Source organism: Dinoponera quadriceps, unplaced genomic scaffold (genome assembly GCF_001313825.1).
Source record: "Dinoponera quadriceps isolate SergipeBrazil2010 unplaced genomic scaffold, ASM131382v1 scaffold1750, whole genome shotgun sequence".
In the NCBI taxonomy this organism is placed as follows: Eukaryota; Metazoa; Arthropoda; class Insecta; order Hymenoptera; family Formicidae; genus Dinoponera; species Dinoponera quadriceps.
In genome coordinates, this window is record NW_014556445.1 from 47025 (window position 1) to 72530 (window position 25506).

The 25506-nt window shown below is 46.5% G+C and overlaps 1 protein-coding gene across 1 annotated transcript; it reads right to left on the reverse strand.

Moving 5' to 3' along the window:
• Positions 1-1310: 1310 nt before the first annotated feature.
• Positions 1311-25000, reverse strand: LOC106747468. The gene is made up of 6 exons (XM_014625026.1): positions 24582-25000; positions 8479-8608; positions 5995-6137; positions 4573-4714; positions 2719-2833; positions 1311-2103 (listed from the first exon to the last, which is right to left on the reverse strand). The coding sequence occupies exons 1-6, from the start codon at positions 24643-24645 to the stop codon at positions 1987-1989; spliced, it is 711 nt and encodes a 236-aa protein (XP_014480512.1). The 5' UTR covers positions 24646-25000; the 3' UTR covers positions 1311-1986.
• Positions 25001-25506: the final 506 nt, after the last annotated feature.

Sequence of the window (25506 nt, forward strand, 5' to 3'; positions counted from 1 at the left end):
TTTGTACGAATAGGCATGCCGAACGAACGTGTGAAACGCACCCTGCGCGCGTGCGTGGCTTGCAAAGTGGCAGTGACCTACGAATCTACGAATATACTACCCGTCTGCTCGTCAGTGAACGCGACGCTCATGGAACATGGTGCTCCACTGAGACACTGTGCGATCTTTTGTTTCCTTCTCGTTAATATTCCCCGTAATATTAATGTTTCCAATTACATCAACCAGGCCAGACGAAACGCATCGTGAATATCTCGCGCATATTGCGAAAAGCGGCAAAAAAGGAAAACCTTTTTTCCCCTACAAAGCCACGTAGTGATGTCGAAATTAAACACGTCGACTGTGCGCGTGTCGGATCGCACATTTCGCAAATATTGAACGTACGTGGCCGCCAAAAATCGCGCTCCCCTACGACCCGCGGATAGGGAAAATTAGTTTGACATACCTAGCTCGCAGCTTCGTTGCCAGCCGGCTGTTTACCGAGGGCGATCGGATCCGAGGCCGCTGTCGAGAACCCTCCCGTGACTTGGACGAGTCGTAATAACGCGTTCTAATATTTGTTCTAATGTCTCTTTACTTTCAATGAACCGCATTCGCTTCGCTCGCTCGCTCGCTCGCGGATTCGCGACGATCGGATTCGCGTACTCGCCGGCGAAACACACGCGCGCCTTCCACCTCGAGCGAGGGAACTCGTCGTGATTTCATCTACGGCTCTCTCCCTCCGAGCGAACACAGCAGCAATTCCTCGCTCCTGCTTAGACTCTTCCGCGCCGATCTCTCTTCTCTCTTCCCCCTCCCTCCTCTCTTCTAAGGTCGACATACTCGCCTCGCGAATCGATAGATCGCGATTATTCGACGAAATTGATTTCAGGGCGACGATAGTTCGTTCGTTCGTTCCGCACGAGCGCCCTTTTCCGAAATCGAGGCGGAAACGTGCCGGAAAGACACGTTTGCCTTCTTCTCTGCTCGCTATAAATCTCACCTCCGTCTTTCTCCCGGCTATTCCCCTTCGGTCGTTGTTCTTCCGAGCGTCGGGATCCCCGCGAACTCCTCAGAATCGCGAAAGCGGACACACCGTGTCGCGTCCACCGGTCGTCTTCTCCCGAACGAAGGCGGCTCGCGGAGAATCTCGCCGGTTTAATAATGGAGTATTTTTATTTCGTTCTTATCGCGACGTCGCGCGCAAAAATCGAGTCAGTCTTGCGTGGCGGTATGGCGCGCGGAATTGGTGGATCGCGACCTGCCGATGGATCGATCGATCGATTAATCGATCCATATCCATCCATCCCCCCCCCCCCTCGCCGTTCCCGGCNTGCACCGTTCGCGAGATCTTCGCGACGTGCATAAGAGAAACGTTACTAATGGTCCTCGATCCTTTTCCGCGCCTTCGATGCTCTTTCTCTTCCTTTCTCCCCCTCCTTCCTCTCTCTCTGTCTCTTTCTCTTTTTACGTATTTCTGAAGTGTCCTATTTTCCCTCCCGTCGGTTCTTAATACTGATCTCTCCTGGCTGTTGCTTGCTTACCGTTCGCGATCGATTAACGTGATCTCTCGCGCCATCTCGTAAATGAAAAATATCGTCCCTTTGAAGAAAGGGACGCCGTCCTCCTCGCTCCGTCTTCCAGTCCGTCGCCGCCCTCAGATCTTCCTTCTCCTTCCGTACCTAATGCTTTCTTTGTTCTCCTTCGGTATCCCTCTCTCTCTCTCTCTCTTTCCTTTTCCAGCGGCCTCTCTTCGAGCACTTCGAAAATAAGGAATATATTCTCTCTGAAGCGAAGAATGATAAAAGCCGCATGGCCTCCCTCCTTCGGCGTCGGTCCGTGTCTTAGGACTGCTCCCCATCTCGTCTATCCTTCCTCCTCTTCCTCACCCGCCTCCTCGTTATTCTTCTCTCCTCGAATCCCTTGTTCTCTCTCTCCCTTTCGCACCCTCTCTCTCGTTCTCCCTTTCTCTATCTTTCGAAGGTAAAAAAATGATCCCGACGCGGCCAATTACGTGAAGTATCTCATAAGGAGAATAAGCGTCATTGGCATAATGGCGGGGAGATACGGCATTGAACTAGCGCCGTGCATGGAGCACTCCTCGTGCGTATAGGTCGCGCAGTGCATCTGCAACACAAACGGACGGGGTCGTCCGTCTTTTAGAACACCGGCGCGCTCGTTATCGACCTTACTACTCGCTAAAATCGACGCTCCCTATCTGACGAGATCCTCCTTCCCCGCTCCTGCGTTACTTTACTTCAAGAATCAGCAAAGTATCGGTATAAAACACACGACAAGAGGAGGCACATTAAATAACTTTGAGAAATAAAGTACTCTGGTCTATTACGACATAAGCGAGCTCTGATCGATGAAAAGAAGGAGAGGCACTTACTTCCCAGTCCTTTCGACAACGCTAATCAGGTAACGAAGCTCGCGAATACAAACAAATTTCTCCTCTTCGTACAATCGCCAATGTCAAACAGCCCGAGGAGAAGTGACTCGCTTCCGGTTTTTAACCCCACTGTTCATATTGAAAATAACACGAATTTCCGCTGCTGACTGCAGCAAGAAGGAATTTCTCCGAAGGACCAACCCGGGCATCCCGGACAGGCCCGCACGCGATATTGCGGTGGGAAATGAAACAAACGGAGCGATTAGCTCGGGTATCTTTGATAGAAGCCTTTGATAGAAGCCTTGATGAAAGATGATGAAAAAGCCGGGGAAACATAATATAACACTCACCTTCATTAGCGAGCCTGACATCCTGTCGAGGAATTTCTTCGTGAATTGTGCTGAATCATCGCCACACCGACGGCGTACCGTATGATGAGAGCAATCCAAGTATTCCTTGAAGGCGCTGCACAAACATACCCCAAACTCTGTTCAAAATTCCTCCACGTGACAAACACGTCGGACAAAATGCCATCGGCTCGATTAATAGACCGAAAGATCGCCAGATAGCGCACGCGACAGCTTTGAAACGCGCAACGCTCGATATTGCAATTCTGCGTCAAATTAAAGACGGCTATAAACTGAGTGACAGTCCTTGCCTTATTCTGACAAACAAACGAGAATAGCGTTCTCTATGTCAAGCTGTCAATTATTCGATGAAATATATATATATATACAAGCGCGTTATCCGTTCCATTATTTTTTACTCGAGAGAACGTCAGCGTCGCAAATTTTCTGGAAAAGCCGCGGAAATTTTCCGAAATTCTCAACCTCGCAGAACAAATACCCGATTTACTTAACACGTTAATTCAATTCGTCCATTTTCTTCCGCGCGGAACACGGGCGCGCTCTCTTTCTACCTACGGAGCCTAATTGCATTTCCGCGGGGAGAACAAAATGACGCGAGAAATGTGTTTTTGCGGATCCGCGTTATCCACTTTCGGGTCAGCATACTTATGTCTCTTTGCCCTCCCCCTCCTCCCCCCGTCATTCCCCTTTCGAGGGATGCGCAAGTTCAAAAGCTGCAGTAGACCGTGGCAGAGATACGCTAATGACATTACCCCCCTGTGTGTACCAGGCATCAGCGTGAAACTTCCGACCTAAAGGACTGATTACACTTTTTGCGAGTCCTTTGAGCAACGCCGTCGTTATTAATACAGTTGTTTCGTCGGTGAGCTTTTAAGTGTTAAATTATCACGGCTGAGAGATCCCGCGTTCTCGCGCTCGCTCGCTCGGAACCCTCGGAATTTCGTGTATTGTTCTCTCCCCTTCCCCTGCCTCTCCTGCTGAATCTATTTGTCAGGTTTTATGCTTTACTTCGTTCCGAGGATCTCTCTCTCTCTCTCTCTCTCTCTCTCACGCGCGCGTCTCGTATCTTAACTCGATTTTTCTTTCGCGGACGTTAACGTCGCGACCTGGAAACGGCGGAGCTGAGGTTGGTCAGTCCTCGAGGGATCGTTTCACGCTCGAAACGCGAGAATGTGACGTACGGAAAACGTAATTGTCATATGTATATATGCCCTCCGTTCGTTACACGCTGCCTGTTCTTCTTAAGGAGTTCTCGCACGATAAACAACTTTCGTGTACTCTTTAATGGGAGGAGGGGGAGAAATCACTCACTTGACGATTATACGTTTCGTCTGCGCATGGATCCCCGTGGATCCGTCGAATGACCGTTTACGTTCGTTCAAGAAAATTCTCGTGCGAACACGCAATCCTCCTCCTCCTCGATTTCTCACGCCGGGGCGAACGCGCCACGCCCCTCGGGTTTATTTTCGCACAGAGGAAGCCGATAATCCCCACACGGCCGCGCATTCAGATAAAATAGTCAAGGTGGAATCTACATTTTGAAGAGTGGCTAGGTCAAATTGACTCACGCTTTGCGTTCTCTCGAGTTTGCCTCCGCGTTGCCGAGCTAACAAAGTTCGCCGGATAAGCAAATGGACCGCGAGAGCACGCTCTATTTACAAAGATGTGCGAATTCCGATAAAATATGATATCGGTTTCATCCAACGTCAATTTCCGGCTGGTGTGTGATAACGGACAATAGGATAGGCGATGGGCACCATTATACCGATATTTACTTGAAATTCACTTGGGTAAACCGCAGCGGAGCCGATCTTGAAACTGTTTTCTTTGACTTACCAGCATAGGGACTTGAGGGAGGATCCACGGCTGGCGATAAAGTTGGTTTTCTCGATCTCTTGCGTGGTGTTCTGGTAGTTCTTGTAGCATATTTCGTATTCGGCCTTGACTTCCTCCATACACGGTGCGTGCTTCAGGAATTCTACGGGCAGAAAATTGCATTCCCTCCGTTGAACGATTGCGTATACGTATGAATCGTACCGAGTTATTGTTGTGAAATTGCAGAAGATTGATCGAAGGATCGATCGGAGTTAACAAGGCTGACTTGAAACGAAAATATGTTACTTGATATTACAGAGGGAAAAGGGAATAGGATGGGACGAACGGAGAACAGCTGTTCAACGATGATTAATAAAGGCATCGTCTGAATTTTTAATTACATGATAATTAAGGCCGCCACTGAAAAAGTTATTTGCCTCATTGTTTTGAACTGTGTACCATCGATTGTACTACTTAATAAAGTATTAATATAATAAAGTATTAATTGAAATTAAGCCGAACACGATCGATCCCTCTTTCCACGTCCAATTTTATTCCTGGAAAGATACCTCGAAATAATGATCACGCGATTGATAATTAGAAAAATAAACATGGACGGGTGTACTGTCCTCGTTACGTCGTTCCGAGATCGCGATGGTCTTTCATGAAACGACAATAACGGCCGTTTTTTCGGCCCTGTTTACGATGTACTATATATATTACACGGCTGGTAGCCGGCATGAGGAATCGATGCTGCTCCTTGCTAACGATTCATTATGTTCAGCCTCTCCGACCGAGAGTACATTATGAAGAGTCATGCCGGTTCGATCGACCCGCGGACAATCTACGCGATATTCCTGTAATCTCGAGAGTGCTGGATGCATTATTGAGTCTAGTGCTATCTCCGACTGGAGACCGACAGTTTGGAATTGCATTGATGCCGCTTGCCCAATTGGCGATGGGCTTTGCCCGCCGGCGGACTTTACACGTTATTACTCTCCCCGATAACGTAAGATCTATCGTGGACAACGGGATGTTTTAACGATCGAACAAAAGAATCCGGACTGCGTCCTTTCGATAGGAAGATTAGTCGGATCACTTTGCGATAAAGCAAGTGACAATTTGCTTTTAATCGCTTCAATAGTTTATCTCTGCCCACTTTTCACGCGTTTCTCACTCAATTTTCGTTCTTCAACTTTATCCAGAGGTTAAATGTATGCTTGCATTATTTCACATACATAAAAAATATAAAAAAATGTAATTAAAAACAAAAAAATGTTTCCGTCGTCATTCTCTCGACCGGTTGATTTTCACGATATTTCGGAAAGTTACTTCTCCCTTCATTGATTACGATCACACGAAAAAGCAAGTCTTGACAATTACGTCTCGACTCGAACGAACAATATTTTGAATCAATTCGATAATTTAAGCTGCAGCGCTCACCGTCTTGGTACGATCCGTCTTGGCAGAGCTCCATGATGACCATGTTGGTGCCGATATAGATCGAGTTGAAATGTTTCCTCTGCTCGTCGTTCATGCAATCGATCGTGTATTTTGTGATGCACTTCATACCAGCCTCGAGATCTCTGCAACAAAGGTAAAAAAAAATGGCCCGTTATTCAGATACTCGCTGCGGATTTGCATTTTAGGATCGACGAAGAAAGGTTATCTAAGAGGATGTCTCCCGATTTATTAATAGAAGCGCGCTATACAGAGAAATGCCGCGCATGACGTGGGTACATGCGTATCTTCCGAAGTTAGACGCTACATTTAAGTCGGCGATAATAACATCACCGGGTAACGTCAATGGAATACTTGCCAAGTTATTTGTCTACTCGCTCGTTGCAGGATACACCCATTTAAGTCGTTACGGCAAAAACGCGACAGTTATTTTTTGGAAATATAAGTCATGTTTCTGGAAATGTTTCTTAATATTTCGAAAGCTGCGCGTTTCCGAAAAAAATGTTCCGTATAAATAAGAAATATTAAGGTGTTTCCGCACTTTTGGTAAATCCTATACGTGAATCGGAAAAATGATGAACGGTGTGAAATGTAATTGTTTATGGAGATCGGAGGGCATAAAATCGGCCTTATTAACCTTTAACATCTATTCACTCACTGCCACTCATAAACTTTGGTATTATATTAATTAAAGAAATAAATATAAATAAATATTAATATATAAATCACGTAAAAAAATTTCGAGATTCTGTTAATTTCAAAAGTAACAAATGCCCAGGATTCCTATGAATATTCAATGACCTATCTATAGTAATTTTCATGAAAGAAGTAATAACGAACAATCATCGCTCATAGTTTTATTTTCCTTTTCAATGTTTTTGTCAGAGTTATATTTCTCCTTTCTTCGCAGGCCGACTCAATCATCGAATACGAGCATTCTGGATCGACCAAATTAATACCTGATAATTAATTGCCATCACATTTTCAGAACAGGATATGAGGAAACACAAATGTGTGTGTGTGTGTATGTATGTGAAAATATCATGTCTTGGGGTCGCAAATGAAATCGAGCCGAAACATCGAGAACAAATCGACGTTTGCGCGACACGATTGAAACTTCCCGGGCGTTCCGGCATGCCGAGCTATTAATAACGGCACGTGCGTGCCACGTTTCATCTTTCCTACAAAATCGATTACGCAAAAACGAGACGCGGAGACTCTCGAGCGAGTTTCGTCGCCCTCGAGAAACACAAACGCAAAAATATCACGGCGCTATTCGCGCGTGTCCAACACTGCGACTGCGACGGCGGTCTTCGCCAGTGGCGTTATTACTACAGCTGCGAGACGGAACGCGAGCGCTACGGGGAGCATCCTGATTAATAATTTGTCATATTGGCTTTTGGCCGGCGGGCAAACCGGATCCGAATGAAATTTAAAGTTCTATGAAACGAGCCGAATTTCCGCGGAGCGGCCGCCGCCATCGCCGGTCCGACTAAATTGCAATCGTAATAAGATTCTTCGGCGAATACGTTGAAAATATCGCGCGAAATATCCGGCAGCTTGCATGCAATCATCCACTCAATTACATACGTAGCCGTCTCTCGCGCCCGTCGACTCGGCCGAGAGGAGAGAGAGAAAGAGATTCGGGCGATCGAGCATCGCTCGTTGTGTGATAAGCCGGGCACGGACTCGATACGATCGCGAAATTCGGACGAATATAATGGACTAAGGCAGATAGGAGAATGTCGGATATTATTTTCCGGCGTTCCAATTTCGCGAGAGAGACCGAAGGACCCTCCTCTTTCTCTTTCTCCCTCACCTCCTCCCTCTTCTTCCTCTTTCTCCACGTCTGCAGCGCGAATCGGATTTTGTTGGGTATTAACAATAAATTATTCGCGGCAACCCCTTTTGTGTTTTACACCGCTCCAGGTATTCTCCATCGTGGTTAACGAGAACTCAAATTGTAAATTTTAATAATGGAAATACACGCGCAAGGTATTATTCAACGAATCCGCTATGAATCCGCTATGAATCCGCGAAAACAAAAAAAAGAGAGGGAAGAAAGGACGCCTGAAGCGTTATATGTACTTATATTTATCCGGCTTCTCTCTTATCTCCCGTAATGTCACAATTAGCGCGATTAATCCCGCGAAGGATTCCGCGCGTTCCCGCTTGTACATAAAATTGACACAAACTGCGACGAGGAACGACCGGGCGTTTTTCTCGCGGCGAAAAATTCCCCGTGGCGAGTACGGGTGGAGGACGAGAAGGGGGGTGGGCGTGAGAGTGGTGGAAGAGGAGGAGAAGAAGAAAAGGGAGAAGAAGGAGAAAAAGAAGACCGTCACGAGTTCTCCGTGAAACGGAGCGTCACGGAGAACAGCACCGACGTTCTCATGGAACATGTAAAGGCGACGAATAACAACGGACGTTTCCGCTTAAAGAGATCGCCCGGGCGAAGAAACTCACGGGCATACTTTGTTGAATTCCTCCTTTTTCGTGACAAAACTCAGGCCGTTGCTGTTGATTCTCTCGAGGGGCCTGGCGCACCTCACCAGCTCCTCGTGTCCGCAGTCTTCACCTCGGCAGCTAGCGAGCACTGAAACAGAAACGCGATAATCGAGTTATCTGAGAAGAGAAGGTATATGTGTGTGTGTGTGTGTGTGAGGGGGGGGGGCGTGGTCGACTCGTGAAATGTAAGAGGCAACAGGGATTCGATACGTCGACCCCATCGATAACAACGTTTATTAGTAGGGAATCGCAAAGAGCACTGTTTCTCGAATTCGATTAAGCGCGCGCGCGGAACCGATGTTGCAGTGTGATTGCAGCGGAAATATCAAACAAGTTTAATTGACGTGGAAACAATGCAGATTGCAATGCCTGAAACTTCATGCCGCGACGAGAGAGCCCGATATTCTCTCATTTCGATAGAATTGTCATATCCGTGCGACCGTTTTCTCCCCCATCCGCAGAACGGTCGCTCTCTTCAAGTTTCATCGCCTTACGCCGGAGAAATTTACATCGCTTTGTAGCGACAAAAGTTTATAAATCGAGAAAAGATTGTACTTGGAATATATTTCGAATCCCGGCACGTCGGTTAGCGGGTGTGGGGGGGGGGGGGTTCATCTCGAATTAATCAAAACGGATCTGTCGACGATTTATTTCCTTAAGGCTTAATTCGCACGTAAAAAAATCTCATATTTTTCAATCGCTTGTAACTCAGATTTATCGAGCGCCCTTCTTCCCCTTCATCTCCTTCCCACCACGAGTCGCTACTGTGTATATCTTTTGCATCTGAATTTTGAAAATGAAATTACATCTCACCGCGCGTACAGGACCGCGCGCGACCCACGTGCACGAGCGCGCACACATACACATAAGATGCGCGCTGCTCGCGTGTGAGTATCGGTCACACACGAATTCGGGATGCGGGATAAAAAACACAGGAAATGCATTCGCCGCCCGGCTAATGATGACGAATGGCGCGCGATATTATCACGGCGTCATGTGCCGCTGGCGAAAAACCATTCGTTCATATTAGGAAGTTGATTTGGATTTAATGGGCACATCGTTTGCTCAGTTTAGCCGCGTTTTCGTCGCGCTTTTCGACCAACTTTTGCCAATTCATTAGCAATTACGCCGTGTGTACAATTTGTAAAACGATGCGCACGCGTTCGCACGCGCGGGAACTTAGGCAGCATCCCTGAAGAAATTGCCCTCGATCTTAATAACGGATTTTTGATGCTGCTTTCGGAACTGACGTGACTTCAAAATAAATACCTCGAGGGAATCATCATTTCTTGCAATCTCTTAATATCCCAAGTCTTAAGAAACGTCCCGCGGCAGCGAGGCTGAGAAGCTCGAATTGAAATTAACTCGAAAACTATCGGTGTCTCGAGATTTTCATTAAGGGAAAATCATATCCGATCTGGTCAAAGAATCCGTCATATAAATTAAGATGGGGGATAGACTTGTATAAATATTGCGAGCCGAGCGAGAGAAAAAGAGAGAGAGAGCGAGAGCGTGAGAGAGAGATGGAGAAAGCATCGCTGCTGCCTTTTAAAGGAGAGCTTGCGAATTTCGAGACGCCTCTCTGCGAATTATTAAGCGTCTGCGGGGGGGGTTTACACCTCCGTCGTAATAAACAAGCCTTCGAGAGGAGGTAAGGAGGACGGGAACGAGGTCAAGATCGACTTTTCTCTCTCGACACCGCCAAATGAACTTATAACTTCCGCTCGAAACCGATTACCCGGAAGTGCTACTTTCCTGGTAATAAAAGAGAACTGCCGCGGCAAGGCCGCTGCTGCTCTTCGTCTCCCGCTGTGTACCACCCGCAACTTTTCCCCCTTTCTCGTCCCGTTCGAACCGTTCCTACGTTTCCTCTAGTGTAGAATTAACGGAAAGCAATGGAAAGCAACATCGCACTTACGACACGTCATGGCGCGGAATTAAAATTACTAATAATTAGAGAGAAGTAAACGCTGCGTACGCGAGGAATAATTAGGTTTATCTAAGAAATATTATCTTGCGAAGAACGCGATGAGACACTTGGATCTGCTTCTCGGCCGTTTTTCCTTCGGGATCTTTGATGTTGCAAAACATTGTGAAAGACGAGCGTCTCGATATTTCCTTAAATATTGACGCTCACCAGATCTCTCGACTTTACCGAAATAACTGAATGTTACATAATTAAATGTGTTCGAGACGCGAACCTCGAATTGTCCTAGCTCCGACATATCTTGTAAATTATTCGCGAGCGGTTGAGATGTTTCACACCGGAGAGATTCTAAGGGATCGGAAATAAAACGAAACGAAATAAACGGTAAGGAAAAAGAATGTGCGAAATGCAGTAGTTTGGATTAGCGGGCTGCTCCTATAACAAAAGCCTGATAAAACTTTCGGAGCCAACACATTTTCGCGCGGTTATTTCTAGGCTGCCCGGGTCCGCCGCGCTTTCGGAAAGCTACGCTCCCAATAACTCAAAATGGATTACTTGCTCGCGTGCCATATCAAATAATCTTTGTAACCCATGCTACGTATTTGCGAACGCGGCCATGCATTGGAATAAACATCGCAAATTAATGTTTGTAGTATGGCTGTTGTTGCGTCGCTACCGGGACGAGATTGTTAAAACATCTGACGATAAACATGATTCTCGTCATATTTGAAGAAGAATCTCATATTTCTCCTCCTAAATTTATCGTTCGCTCTAACAAGATGAAACTTTCAGGACGGAAAAAAAAAGAAAAGACGGTTATTATTATGGGATCCCCTGAAGAAAGCTGACTCTCCTCAGTAGCTTCAGTGAGAACATTCATTAAATTTTCCACGTTATCAAGTAATTACGGAATAACGTCGTAACTTAAAATACTTCAAATACGGCGCAAATTCGCGATACTTCCGGACGCGCTCCGGCGAAAGTTACACAGTCCGGGACGTGAATGAAAACAGAAATAAAACAATATACATTATTTCAATATAACAAATTAATATAATAAACACACGCGCGGCACGCGTATGTACGAGTATGGAGAAAACAAATTTTGCCGGAGCAGCAAATCGTTAACATAGTGGCAGCCAAAAAAATCGGTTTGAACAGCAGAAAGATTTGTTAAGAGTATTAATTGCTATTTGCTGGATGCGTGGATAACAAAATAATTTGGCCGTGCCGGCTAAATTTTATCGCTACGACGTCGCAAGGACGTTTCGCCACAACGGCAAAATTACTTCTCCCGTGCAACAAATTTGCTTGCTGTCATCATATTAACAACTTGCTATCTCGTCAAAACTTTTTTTCTCTGTGTGTTATTATAATTAATATAACTAAACATACGGTAATGTTGCGTTGAAACGTACCGTCCCATTCGAGCTGAAAAGGGCTGAAAGGAGACGCCGCGGTCGTCGCATTTACCGGGTAAACTCTTATCGAGCGGAGAAATTGCATTCCGGAGGACAAAGCGCACGCGAGTCCCGCAGGAGGAAAGGGTGTGCGCGCGGCACGCAACGAGCGTTTACGGTTACGCGTCCGTACGATTCGGCGATGCGTGCGACGAACTAAGCGAATCCCTCGTGCGACGCGCCCGACCCCGACGCCATTAAATTTAATTACAAACTATCGAAATTATTGGAGGGTTCGTCGGGCTGACTACACCGGTAACGACCGGAGGCCGCCCGCGAAACTGCCCACGGCAGCCCCATGGCGGCTGGGTCGTTTTGTAAACCGTACGCAACAATAGAACGGCGCGCATCTGCGCGATAAATCTGCGAGTCCGTCCTTCGGCGATTAATAGATAGCGTTATCCGGACGATTTGTCGGGATTTATTGAGCTACCGTCGCCGATTTAAACGCCTCGGTGTTGAAAAGCGCTCTCGGCCTTGGAACGGGCGGACGGAAACGACACGTGTCGGCTAGTTTTCCTTTTTTTTCCTTTCTCGTAGGTGTTTCGTTCTCACGAGGAAACTCGCGATTTCAATCACCTCTTGTGGTATGTATAACATCGCGTGGTCGTGCCTGACGAACCACACGGGAGGAGATTCAACGACGAGAAATTGAACCGAGAAAATTCGCAGATATCATTTGGACGAAAGAGTGCGGTGGCGTACGCGGTGCGCCAACGCGCGTTTCTCTCCGAGCACGATCTTCCGGGGGGTTGAAATGTGTCTTGACGTCATGCTCCGACATTCGCAAGAATATCACGAGTTCGGAATCGCGATTTTCGCGCCGATTAAACCATTAAAGGTGCAAACAGCCTCGCTCGAGAAGCGGTCATCCCTAGTCACGAGAGATACATGCCGTAACCCATTTTCCCGTTACCGATCGTGTTTCGTTCTCTAGCTCTTCTTCTTGCTTTCTCTGCTCGGCTAAGATATCACTCGTGAAAAGAGTGCCGGTTTATAAGAGAAGAGTTCCGTGTAATATTACTCTAGTGCTAGTGATTCTCCAGCGGGAGGAATTGAATTATTCAGGAACCGTTCGAATTATGACAGTTTCACGATCTAAGTAAGAACGAGTTGGTTTCGTAATTAAATGAATTCGTCTATAATTTCGACGTTCTGTTCGATTTAAAGGCGTTCAGTTCGCTGAATGGCACGCTAATAGAAAATTACAGTTATTTTCGACGCGAAACATACTTTTTCCTTACCTTAACCACAAAAGTAATCAGGAGAACCATTTTTCTATTAAGTATTATTATAGTGTCAATAATAATAACCTTACACGCATATCGCTACTACTACAAAATATGCTTGGCGCCGAAAATAACTATAATTTTCTATCAGCGTTTGATTAGACGGATCAGCGGATTAGCTCGCTGCGTTTGTTTACTATATCGCGCAGTTAATAAGAAAAAAAATCGTCGAATAAGAAATACGCGCGATCTTATATAATCCGTGATTTAATATCAGACGAATAAACAACCTCTCTCTCGTCACCGGGTTTCGCTAGCTTAGCGAAAACACGGCTTATCTTAAATAGTCTCCTCAGTATGCGCATCCTTCACATTTGTCGTATATGCGCGATTTAGCTTGCCGTGACTTTTTCTCGTCGCGCGTCGCACCAGTCATTCGAAGGGGAATTCGTCATGCCGATTGTAAAATCAACCTGCACAGGGCTTTGGTCAATGAGCTAGCGAACGTATGTGTACTTGAATCCGCATATACCTTGTGTGTGTGTGTGTGCGCGCGAGCGCGCGCTCGTGTGATTATCTAAATACACGGAATTCACTCACTCACTCACTCACTCACATACGCATGCGAACGCAGCTGTAGCGGGAAGAGGTTGAGGCTCGTATTTATAACGAGGCGAGACCATCGTACGATGTCGGCACGACCAATCCCGCGGCATTTCGTAGGCTGGCCTTGCGGTTACTAAAGGCGCGCGTACACACGCGTGCCGCTCACGCACGCGTGTGTTAAATCGGCACGCCGAGTGTCACGCGCGTATCGTACGACATGTCTTATCTGCGTATCCCTCTCACGGTAAGAAGTTGGATTGATTAACACATTACGTACGGGTGACGAGATATCTCGTCTTTAGCAAGCCGAACGTTGTGGCCGGGCGAAGAGATATCTCGTTTTCAGGTTCCTTCGACTTATTCGATGACTTAAGGAATTAAAAATAGATTTTCTTGTTACGTTACCAGGGTAACGAAGTCTCGCGCATTCTCGAAACAAATGGTTAGCGAATAAATGAATGCCCTGGAAGCGTGTTGAGCGAGTAGAGTGCCGTATGCAATGTGTTAAGAGAGAACACGACTCCGCGCGAGAGATTACTCTCTACTTAAAAAAAAAAAAAAAAAAAATATCAATCAAGTGTCGTTCCCTCTCCTTCGTTTTATTTCTTGAATTTCTATTTCGTCACCTCTTGGGTCTCGCGGGGAAGAAAAAGGAAACTGTTAAAAGGAACTCTGAAAATGACCAGATTTCTCGTCGGAATTTAATGTTATAAATTTTTAGAGCAATCGAGAGACAGAGAAAGGGGAAGGGATGAAAAAGGGAAACTGTTACTTTTGCAAATTTGTCTAGAACCGTCGGTATATTCGCGAACTTATTGGCGCGAGAGGATGAGGCCGATATTGCACTTGCGATCTACGCCATCGTAGTTTTATCACGCTGGAAGTTACTTCTTTGACGTAATGGAAGTAGTTTTTCTCCGACGTAATGAAGGATCGAAAAACATTACAGGCGGTTCATCCCGCCCATCTATATTTATAAATGCGCTCTTACGCAGATTTACAAACATCGGAGATATCATATCCGCTTTCTCGGTATGAAAGTGGCGCGTCACTACGAGATCGCCGATAAGATTGATTGTAATACACCGATGACAATTTCCCCCTCAGAGTGGCGATAAGATTCCGCTATTTCGCGCTCGACTCGCGCTATAACATCGTGATTAACCACGTCGATATTTTTTTCCTTCCGTTCCATATAGTGATATAGCGCCGATATAGCGCCGGTGATACCGCCTTTCTCGGACGCGACTTCTACCACCCGCCGTCCCACCTGTCGCCCGACTTGTCGCTAGAACGATATTCATTTTTCTGACGTGTCACGGTGGCGTGATCGTATCACTCATCCGCTTCATTATAACAGCGAAAATAACCCCGCGTCCGAATTACGTTCCGGAGATATCGGGCAGATCGCATTACCGAAACGCGCGAAATTTGAGGCGGCGAAGGGTCGAAGCCGGGGGCGTAATTTCGAACGAGACGAGAGCAGATGCGAAAGAATAGATCCTCGCGAGATGCGAATTCCCGCGTCTGATGGCACGACCAAGGAGATACGCTCTCTCTCTCTTACGTGTCGTTGCGGCTCCGAAATTAAACCCGCATTAATCTTCGGTCTGGAATTTATATATATACACATATATACATCGACCGGGGTCGCCCCTTATTTTGACCTAAAGCCGACCGCTTCGGGATTCTAATGACAATACACTGGCCCACCCAGGTCGCGAGTAATCGGCACGAGTAACCCCCTAGGCTGTCCATTGTCCATAACCACGATAGCGAATCCATTGTCCCTCGTTTCGTGAGCAGGGAGGGTAACCCCATAGGACGGAATTTCGTGGTGCGCCGGCTGATTGACGTTGGGTACAGCGACGTACAATTAGGTTAATGAAATTTCTGCCGACTTGGCGTTATCCGGCAGACGGCGGCGAGCCGAGATAGACTAAACGACGGTGATAAGAAGGTGATAAGGTTGTCGCGCGTCGTTCCCCCACGGAGGAGAACCAGTGGATCAAGTGAGAGAGAGAGAGAGAGCGTCCCACTCGCGTTTATCTTATCTTCCTTTCTCGCTTTCTTCCGTGCGTGTTGCGCGTCCGCAGGCTCAACTTATAAACGGCTGCGAAGCGGCCGCGCTTTAATAGCGCGGTGCGCGTCGTCGCGCTCTCGGCTCGCGAGACGAATGGATGCACGGCTGGTGGACGAACGGACGGATGGATGGATGGATGACGATGACCCTGCGAGCTCTCCTCTCGCGTGCTTTCGCGTCTATCGTCGCGTGACTGACCTACGCGCGGAATAACCGCCACGCATAATGAATAACGCACGATAGACCGGTGTATATGTGTGTGCGCGTGCAGTACTCTTGTTTCTTTTTTTTATCCTCTCGCGAGAGATAACACGCGGAGCTAATTCAACGCGCCGAGTTATTTTATACAGCGAGCCGAGAGAGCTCCAGGGAATTTTGTAGGTAACTCTCTCTCTTTCTCTCTTTCTCTTTCTCTCTCTCTCTCTCTCTCTCTCTCTTTCTCTCGCGCGCGCGTAATGGCAAAAGTCGAAATAATGGCACGAAAGAGAATCTCCGACAATACATGCGAATACAAGTTAAACATCGGGTAGTTAAGTCCGGAGATCCATTAGCGGAGTCGTTGCAGTTTTTTCTCTACACATTCGTGCTCTAGTATTAATAAGAATAATCGCGTATCTGATCTCTGAATTTTCTCTCGTGTTTTGTGGAGCAAACGGAACACACACTCTCTCTCTCTTTCTTCTGGTCACTCGTATGTGAGTGAATGAATAACTGAATGAACAAATGTGTGATGGCCTCTTTTTATTATGACGGTTTAAATCTAATGGACGATTAACTCGACGGAATTGACCAATCGCATCGGCCGATTAGTTGAACTGATCAATGCGACTGCTTAATTCCGATGGGTTAATCGTGGATTAGATTTAAATCACGATGATAGAAACAGGCATAAAACTACGTTCGGAAACACTACGTTGAGGATAAAATCGCACTTAATTGACCAATCAGGACAAAAAACTAAGATTTATCTACCATGATTAGTCAATTAAATATTACTCTACCTTCAATATATATTTCCGAACGCAGCCTGAATAAGTGAGTGAGTACGTGTGTGTCGGGTCACTATTAGCGGGTCAAACAAATTTAGAGAGAGGGAGAATGGGGGAGAGAGAGAGAGAGAGAGAGAGAGAGAGAGAGAGAGAGAGAACAGAGCGCTAAGGGATGACACGATAATGCGATAAAACAGATCCTAGTTCACGTATTATGTAGCGCCTGCGAGCGAGTAATCTAATCGACACACTGCGTTAAGCCGCGACAGTGGATCCAGGTAAAGCCTCGTATTCTCATCTCGCTAAATATGGACCCCCCGCGCGGCCTCGGATGAAATCTTTTTTCGGCGTTGCGCGTTTTAACGTTGCAATGTGCCCCACGGCCATATTCAAGCCACCTTGTCATGATGCACCGCACTGAACGATTGGAGATTTTTCCGCAAACGTATACGCGGCGGCATCTGATAGCGTATACTTATCGTCTCTCGTAATCTCTGGTAAACATATCTAGAGTAATTTCGGTATATACGCCGCATTTGAGGAAAACTTAACTTAATTATTTAATACGTCAAGGCAAATAGACTTACAAATAAAAACTGTGTATTGTTCATTACTATAAAAAAAAAATTAGAAATACGAAATATTTACTTTTCATTTTTAACAGAAAAACTTTTAGAAACCCTTGTATTTTTGCCATATATTCCATAAAGATGGGATATACAACCATTCACGGGTGAGATATGCGGTTTATAAAAAACTTACAAATAATATTTATAAATAAGTGTAAAATGTTACGGTAATTTATAAAATGTGTGTAAAAAGTTGATTAGAATATAAGAGAGAAATAAATACACGAAAAGTAATGGTAAAAAAGTAATTTAGAAATGTTTAACATAAATAAAAATTCGGTCTTACAGATGTTAATGCAATAACATTTGCAATATCAACTGTATAAACCAAACCCGAAATACTTCCTTACAGAGCGTACGTACTGTGGCATAAATCCCGCACGGTGAAAATGCCGTGTATCCCAAACAGGTGGGATACACAAGACATCAAACTAAACAAAGAATACAAGAAAGTACTTGTATATTTTGCTATATTCCGTCCTTTGATATCTCTTTACACTTATCACAAAATAATCATTTTAAGCAGGTCGTAATATACGATTGCGCTAATTACTACATTGAGAAATTGGTTCAATTCACGAAGGTTTCGTTAATATTAACAGTAAAAAAACTGAAATCATACCACAACACCAACATAACATAAAGGAGAGGCATATAACAGAGTGGTTACAAATAAATCCCACTCTTGTTATTTTTTTCTTTCTGCGGCGTGAATATCGGGGTTACCCTGTTATATCTTTCAGTCGCCCCGTCGCACATCTGCCTACACTTGTAGAATCATTTGACCGAACGTGCCTCCGAAAATCGCCCTGGACCGTGATGCACACGATCTTAAAACATACTCGGGACGCCAATGCGAGAGCTCGGTTTGCTTCTCCGAAGAATTTCGCGATTCAACGAAAGTCGCTAATCCGACAAATCGCTAATCCGGAGTTGATGAATTGAAACTGTCGGTGAAACTCTGCTTCGGCGCGCGCTCCGGATAAGACGATCCATTCGCACCTCCATTTAGCGAGACGTTTAATAGGGAGGCTGACTCTTCCGCACAATTTAGCTCAACTAACGTTGATTAGCGATGCGCCGTTCTTATTATCGAAATTAGCGCTAATCGGCGTTGATACATTTCGCTCGGTAACGACATCGCCGTTACTGCGACGATTCCGATACACATCCCCGCCGTCTGTCTCGCGATGTCGCGTGTAACGAGCTATCGGGGATATACCGGTTTCCCGAGCCGCGCGAAAATCCTCGCGACATTGCGCGAATAATAATGACGAATCCGCGCGAGGCGGACACGTCAATGACGGTCTTTTCAACGAACGCTGCAGCGTACTTAATTTCCTTGAGAACACCGGAGCGCCGAGCTCGCGTCGCGCGCCATATACCGATCATTCATCGCGATCGAATTTACATTGAAAACGCCTGGTGAAAAAAAAAAACTCGCCTCGGATATGGATAAACGAATGTTTTGGTTCTCACGACCAAACTAAATGAAATTTTGCTTGAATCAACTAAATGGGTTTTTTAGCGTATGACGTGTCACATCTGTCATCTCTGCTTTCTCTCACAAAATGTTGCGATAGCACAGATATCGCGTGTATCGCATACACGTTAGAAACGGTGTACGATAAGTATCGGTGGCCGATAAATCCCCCTCCCTCAAAAAAAAAAAAAAAAAAANCGATCGAGCTCACTTGTCGCTGGACAAGTTCGAACCTCCGGTTTCGATTTCCGATCGGCGAGCGAACGACAATACTTTCGTTCGCGCGCACAGAAACTCGAATTATCCAACGACGTGTCTCAAGCCCGGTGGTATCAGCCGCGCGTTTTCAAATTTCGCACTATCTCCCACTGTCTCGAAGAAGATCCGGTTTCTCACACGTTCGGGCTTCCGGAGGCGGCGGGAAGGAACAAAGCGCGGAAAGCCCGAAACCGACACGGCTGGGTGGAGAGAGGACGATAGTCGAAGATGCATCGGATTCAACAACGCCAAATAGATATGGATCGAAGCCGGTCACATGACACGAAGAGCGGCGTGACGCTCCTCGCTTCGGCTCCACGCAACAAGTCCTCCCCTCGTTCGCGCGTGTAGTTACGTGGAACAACCTAAAAAACGTGGAATGCACGTCGCGCGCGCGAAAAACCGGCTGCTCGCTCCCTCCTTCCTTCCTTCCCCCCCTCTCTCTCTCTCTCTCTCGTTCGCTCAATCACTCACTCTCTCTTTCTCTCTTTCGTTCTCTGTCTCCTGCTCACCGTCATCGCGCGTTTCACCGTTCTCGCTCGGTCGTCAAGGAAAAACGGCTCTACTCGAGGATGCTTTCGACGAGACGCGACGGGCGGGGTGTATGGTGCGTGGTGGCGTGATACGGTAAGATGAGGTGAGGTGAGGCATGTTGAATAGCGTGTGACGGTAAGGTGAGGCGAGACGCACGCCCATCCGCTCGGCCAATCGCCGCGCGCTACGTCATCTCGTACGATGTAACGGAGCGAGTCGCCCACGTGGTTGACTCGCCGACGTGCTATTTCGGTAGCGAGATATTCGCCGGAGATCCTCGTCGTCTCGTCGCAAAAGGTCCGATCCAGAATCGCGTTTGTCACACCCTCGGCAATCCGTCGTGTGTAAACGAGCTCTCTCTCTCTCTCCCTCTCTCTATTCGCTCTATCGGCGCGTTCTTCGGTCACGTTAAAAAAAATGACCGCGTGTTTAATTATTGAAAAAGCCAGCGTGCTCGCGCGAGCGTATACGTGCGATAACGCAGTATCGGCGAGTTAATTCAATTTGGAAAATTTACGTCGGAAAATTCAAAGGACACCCCACACATACACAGCGATGCCGTGGGCGGGATTTTTTGTTAATTGCATTCGCATAGTGATCCAAAAACAACTTTCGAGACGAATGGAGGAAAAGAAGCGTCCATGTATAGAAATGAACAGTTCGGCAAACAAGTCAATTATCTAGTCGTGTAATGGTTTCCGTAACGCTGGTATCGAAGCGACGCGCACACATGTCCGGCCGACGAGAGGCGTTGTCCAACGATGAAATGCACGAACCAACCGCGCGATATCGATCGAATTAACGCAGAACTGTTGTTATTAACGCGTTACTTAAATCTATTATCTTGCCGGCTGCTGGCGAGACAGCTGTCTGCCGTCCGGCCGAGAGATCACCGCGCGGTCAAGTGCGATTAATATTTACGTCCGCGGGGTATCGCCGTTGCGATTAGATAACCGGAAGCGCGAATAATACACGGATCATGTTGTTTATTCGTAGACGCGTGCATCACGCGCGAGATACCGAGCGAATATGCTCTGAATGAATTCAAGGCCGGCGATTCTCGTCATCGTTGCTTCTCCCAATCGCCGAGACGCATTAAGCGTTGTAAACACCAATTTACAGAAACGTCACGCCGCGAAAATATTCTGCGCGTCGAGCAGCGCCAAACTCCTCGCAACTCCTCGTCTACGCTTTAAGCGCCGGTTACGCGTTAAATTTGGAACGCAAAAATCGCGCGAGATACGTGTTCGGGATACGTCTTCGCCGGAGGAGCGCCTCCACTCCCAGACGCACGTGTCGGCCGTCTATTTTGGAAATGCCCGAGGGCGGCGCTTAATTGAGCAATACGTTTATATAAGTCCGCTAATCGATGTGCATGTGATGCACTATATATATTAATCCGTCATTCCGGATTCCGGCGCGTGTGCCGTCCCGTTTTGCCGTTGAATTTTAGCGAGACGTATAAATTTTAGATTTTTATCGAGCCGCCAGCGTCACATCTCCCCTCTGTTTATCCCGCGGTTCAGCTCGAAAATTCCATTTTGGGTAATTTTGACAAAATATTACCTTTTTCTGTCGTCGAAACAATGTTCGCGCGTAATGGTAATCTCGCGTGGTAAAAATAAATATTTATATTTTCCCTAACATTCTCTTTTTTTTTTATCACTAATGCGTGTTCGAATCTCATTCGTAGAATTTTGTTATTTTTCTCGAGAGCTGCGATTATGCGTGATCGATTAATCACGGTGGAAATGTCCGGGAATTCATTCACGACATTCGGCTACGATTCGCCTTTGAAATAAATGACGAGAGAAAGAGGGAGGGAGGGAGAGATGCGGCGAAAATTCGAGCCCCGATCGTCGAGTTCTTCGCCCTAACGCGGATATCTCTAAACCCTCGATAATCTCGGAACGTTGCGCGTCGTCAAGGATATGGCGAAGGAGAGTGGCGAACTTGTTCGCGACCTAATTAGATAAAACTTGGGGCGATACTTGGCGAAAGAGCCGGGGACACTTTGAAAATTTTTGCCAAACGCTCGCGCACGAACGGTATCAATCTCCGCTCTAATTAAACGTTCCAATTTTACAGCACGGCTAATTATCTCTCGCACGACCCCAAAATGAGGCGAACGCTCGTGCGGAAACATTTTCCCACCTTTTTTCTTTCTCTACGACCAGTTCCATCCGCTATCATCGGTTAACTTTAACCGCGTTTTAACCGATCGTCCCTTCGCGAGAAACTTTCTGCCGCCCTGCGAGAACTGAAAGATAAAAGTTAATTCCTTCCTCCGGCGCAGATCGTGGCGAGCGAAATCAACTTCTCGCGTGGGTTAAATAACAAGATTCATACAGTCACTCGCATAACAAGGTGGGTCGGATCCGACCGGCAGAAACATTTTGTAGTTTGGTCAACTAATTTTTTTGACTAAGCACTTTTCATCCGCTCACAATAAGTTAAAAAATACACTAAAGGACAATGAAAGTGCCCCACCCAGAAGGACGTATCAAATTGGGCTGGAACTTTGGTAAACAGAGAAACTCGGTAAACAGAAGACTCAAGACCAAGTGATTCCAGTTCATTGGCAAAACAATCATGGGTTCGGGATGGTCCGAAATAGAACATGTGATCGTATACTACTGAGGACAGGAGGAATGTGTCCTGTAACCTGAGGTCCGATTAGCTTATCGGATAAGTCCTTCCTATGTGGGACATTTTCAATGTCTCTTAGGTTGCACCAACCTTATCTTATCTTTAAGCGAAACTTAAAATTTGTACCAAATTTGTACCAAAGCAAAAATACTTCAAGTGCTTTAATTTGCGTTTATCTTATTAGTAAATATAATCCTGAGTGCAAATTCGAAAAGCGAACAAAAAAATTAGTATTGAAAAAAGAATACAGTCGAAGCACTTGAGGGAATTGTAAGCGATGTTCAAAATTCCCGATTTCCCAGTTTTCCGGGTCTGTGAAAATCCTGATTACGTTAGTATTGAGCCTAATGGCAATTACAAATGTTCCGCCTGGAAGGACCTATCCGACTAGGCCCAGATTACAGGATACGTTCCTCCTATATTTAATAAAAATTTTATTATCCTCTTATATTTAAATAAAAATTTATATAAAAGTAAATAAAATGTATCGCAAAATATGTAAAGTACCTGAAATATAACGCTTTACCATACGCGAAAGCATTAAAACATAAAAATATTGATCTAGTCGGATTCAACCTTGCCATTCGAGAATTAACTCGAAGCATAATTCGAGCCTTCATTGAGGCTCGGACGCTCGACGATCGCGGAATACATTTGTTTTGACGGAAGTGAAATAATGCACACGCACATTGATTTGAAGCACGCGTATTACTAAACTTTTCGCAATTTTACCGAAACTTGGCAGCGGTTATTTTGGCGCGCACGTTGAAGCTAACCGATTGACGTTGACGGCGGCGAATGTTAAAGCCGCGCGGGCGAAAGCCCGGCGTGGGATTTTTGCTCGAATTCCACGCTTCGTCTCTCGTTTCTGCTGACTTTTTTATCGTTTAAGGGGCGCACCGCGACGTCGTCGTTGTCGTGTCGCCGTGCGCGTCCCGCTTTAATCTGTACGCCAATTCTCCTCCTCTTCTTCCTCTTCTCTTCTCGCCGTTATATACTTGACGCAACGTCCTTGACCTACGTTTCGCGTAAGACCGCGACGTTTTCCGCACTTTTTACCTGCCGCTTCGAAAATGATGCACGTGAAACTCGTAAAAAAGAGAGAAGATAAAGAGAACAACGACAACAAATGTGCGCCTTCCGGTTTCTCCTGAGTTCAATGACGCGATTAACGTGGAAATATTTATTCACCCGCCATTACACGTCATGTTTAACGACGCTAAGTTTATCCGTAGAAATGACGTGTTATCGTGACGTTAATTAAATATGAGTTGCGTTTAGCATTCGTCGAGAATTGCGACATTACATAGAGAGACCATATCGGAAACGCGAAGACGTCACTTCGCAAAAATAACGCTCGACTGCGCGGCATGTACGCATATGCGATTCGGGAATGTCGCGACTGCACCGCGCGCGAATCATCTTCTATTCGATGACCGGCGGATTAACATAACAATCGCGCACCCCAATGCACGCCCAGAAACATGTCTGTTGTCTGTACGGGGGATGTATGTACTCTCATCCCTTTAAGCGTCGCTTTAACGTACATCGGGCCTGAGCATAGCATAACGAATGTCACGGCAACGGAGTGATACACGTGGTAACAACAATGGTTACGTCAAGAAACTTCTGACCGGATGGGGAAGTAATCTGCTGTTAGCGGTTGGTAACACGAGAGCCAGCGAGAAACTCGATAACAACTTTGTTAAGACGCAAAATGGCTGAAGGAGGGGAATCTCGAAAGGCCCACCACCATTAGACTTCGAGAGTCGCTTTAATATCGTTACGTCGAGGGGAGATAAATACACGTTATGACATATTCTAACATTCCAACATCTCGGGATAGTTCGCGCGCGCCGAAGTTATTATACGAGAGACCCGGGAGAGCCGCTCGTTACTGGCGATATTCTTCGGAAAATCACCGTGAGAACAAGCGCAATAGCCGAAAGGGGCCCCATGGCGCGTGAAACGACTTGAACAGCGAATTCAAGTCGATCGGTAAACTATATCTGCGACGGTACAAACCGCGACAACTCCGTAAGATTCGAATCGAAACGCTCGGCCGTGATTGGTCGCTCGACCTATCGCGAGATTCCGCCGCCTGCACGTACGTGTATGTACGCGCTGTCGGCCTGAGGATATAAAAATAAAGTGCCGGTCGCGCGCGCGCTCCCGTGCCGCGATCTCGGCTGGGCGAAAAGGAGATTGACTTACGGGAATACAAGGCGGTCATGAACAGCGCAAGCCAAGACAGCTGATTCTCCATAGGTGTTTTCATGTTCTAACGCGCTCTGGCTGGATCTTCTCTCTCTCTCTCTCTCTCGGACTGTGTCTGGATAGACTCGGCACGCAGGTAGATCGGAGACTTAGTCACCAAGAAGTTGTCGCTCGAACCGAACTGGTGTGAATTCCGAACTGGCGATGCTACGTACGAATACCGACGAGAGCGTCCTTCGGCGCGCGTGGAGACCGCGAGAGCGATTGTAGAAAGTAGCGAACGTGTCGTCGGAGTGGTGCGCGCGCGCTAAACTGGATTTGGCCGACTGTTACGTGCGAGAGACCGTTCACGGTGTCTACTCCGTCCGATGTGTAACGCGCGACCGACGGTGCACAACTGACTCGCCGCGACGCGCGGCCAACGTCAGAGAGAATGCCCGCCGAGTTTCGAAGCGCGCAGCGCGCATGCGTGTATCGCTCACGCCACCGCTCTCGTGAGTACACCGTGCGTCTCTCGCGTCGCGCATCGTCTCGTACACCTTCGTCGCGCTGGCGCCGACGTTATTACGGCATCCGTACAACTGGCGTGAGATTTAATAATCGAACCCTTACGCACACACGAGATCACAGTTGACGCAGTGGTTAGAAAAAGAGAGAGAGAGAAAGAGAGAAACAGATGTTTCGAGCGCTTTTTCGCTGAATCGAGAATGTTTGGACGAAACTTTACCACTTTCCTGAAATTCGACATACTCGATGATACCTGATTTCGTTCTAAGAAATGAGTTTTTCACTTTACGTAGCTAGACGTGCGCGGGAACAGTTTTTTGGAGGGGAAAGAACGGCGACTAAATTAATCTTGAGATGCAAATTGCAATCGATCGTAACCAATGTCAGGTATGTTTAGTATTTATATATCGTCTTT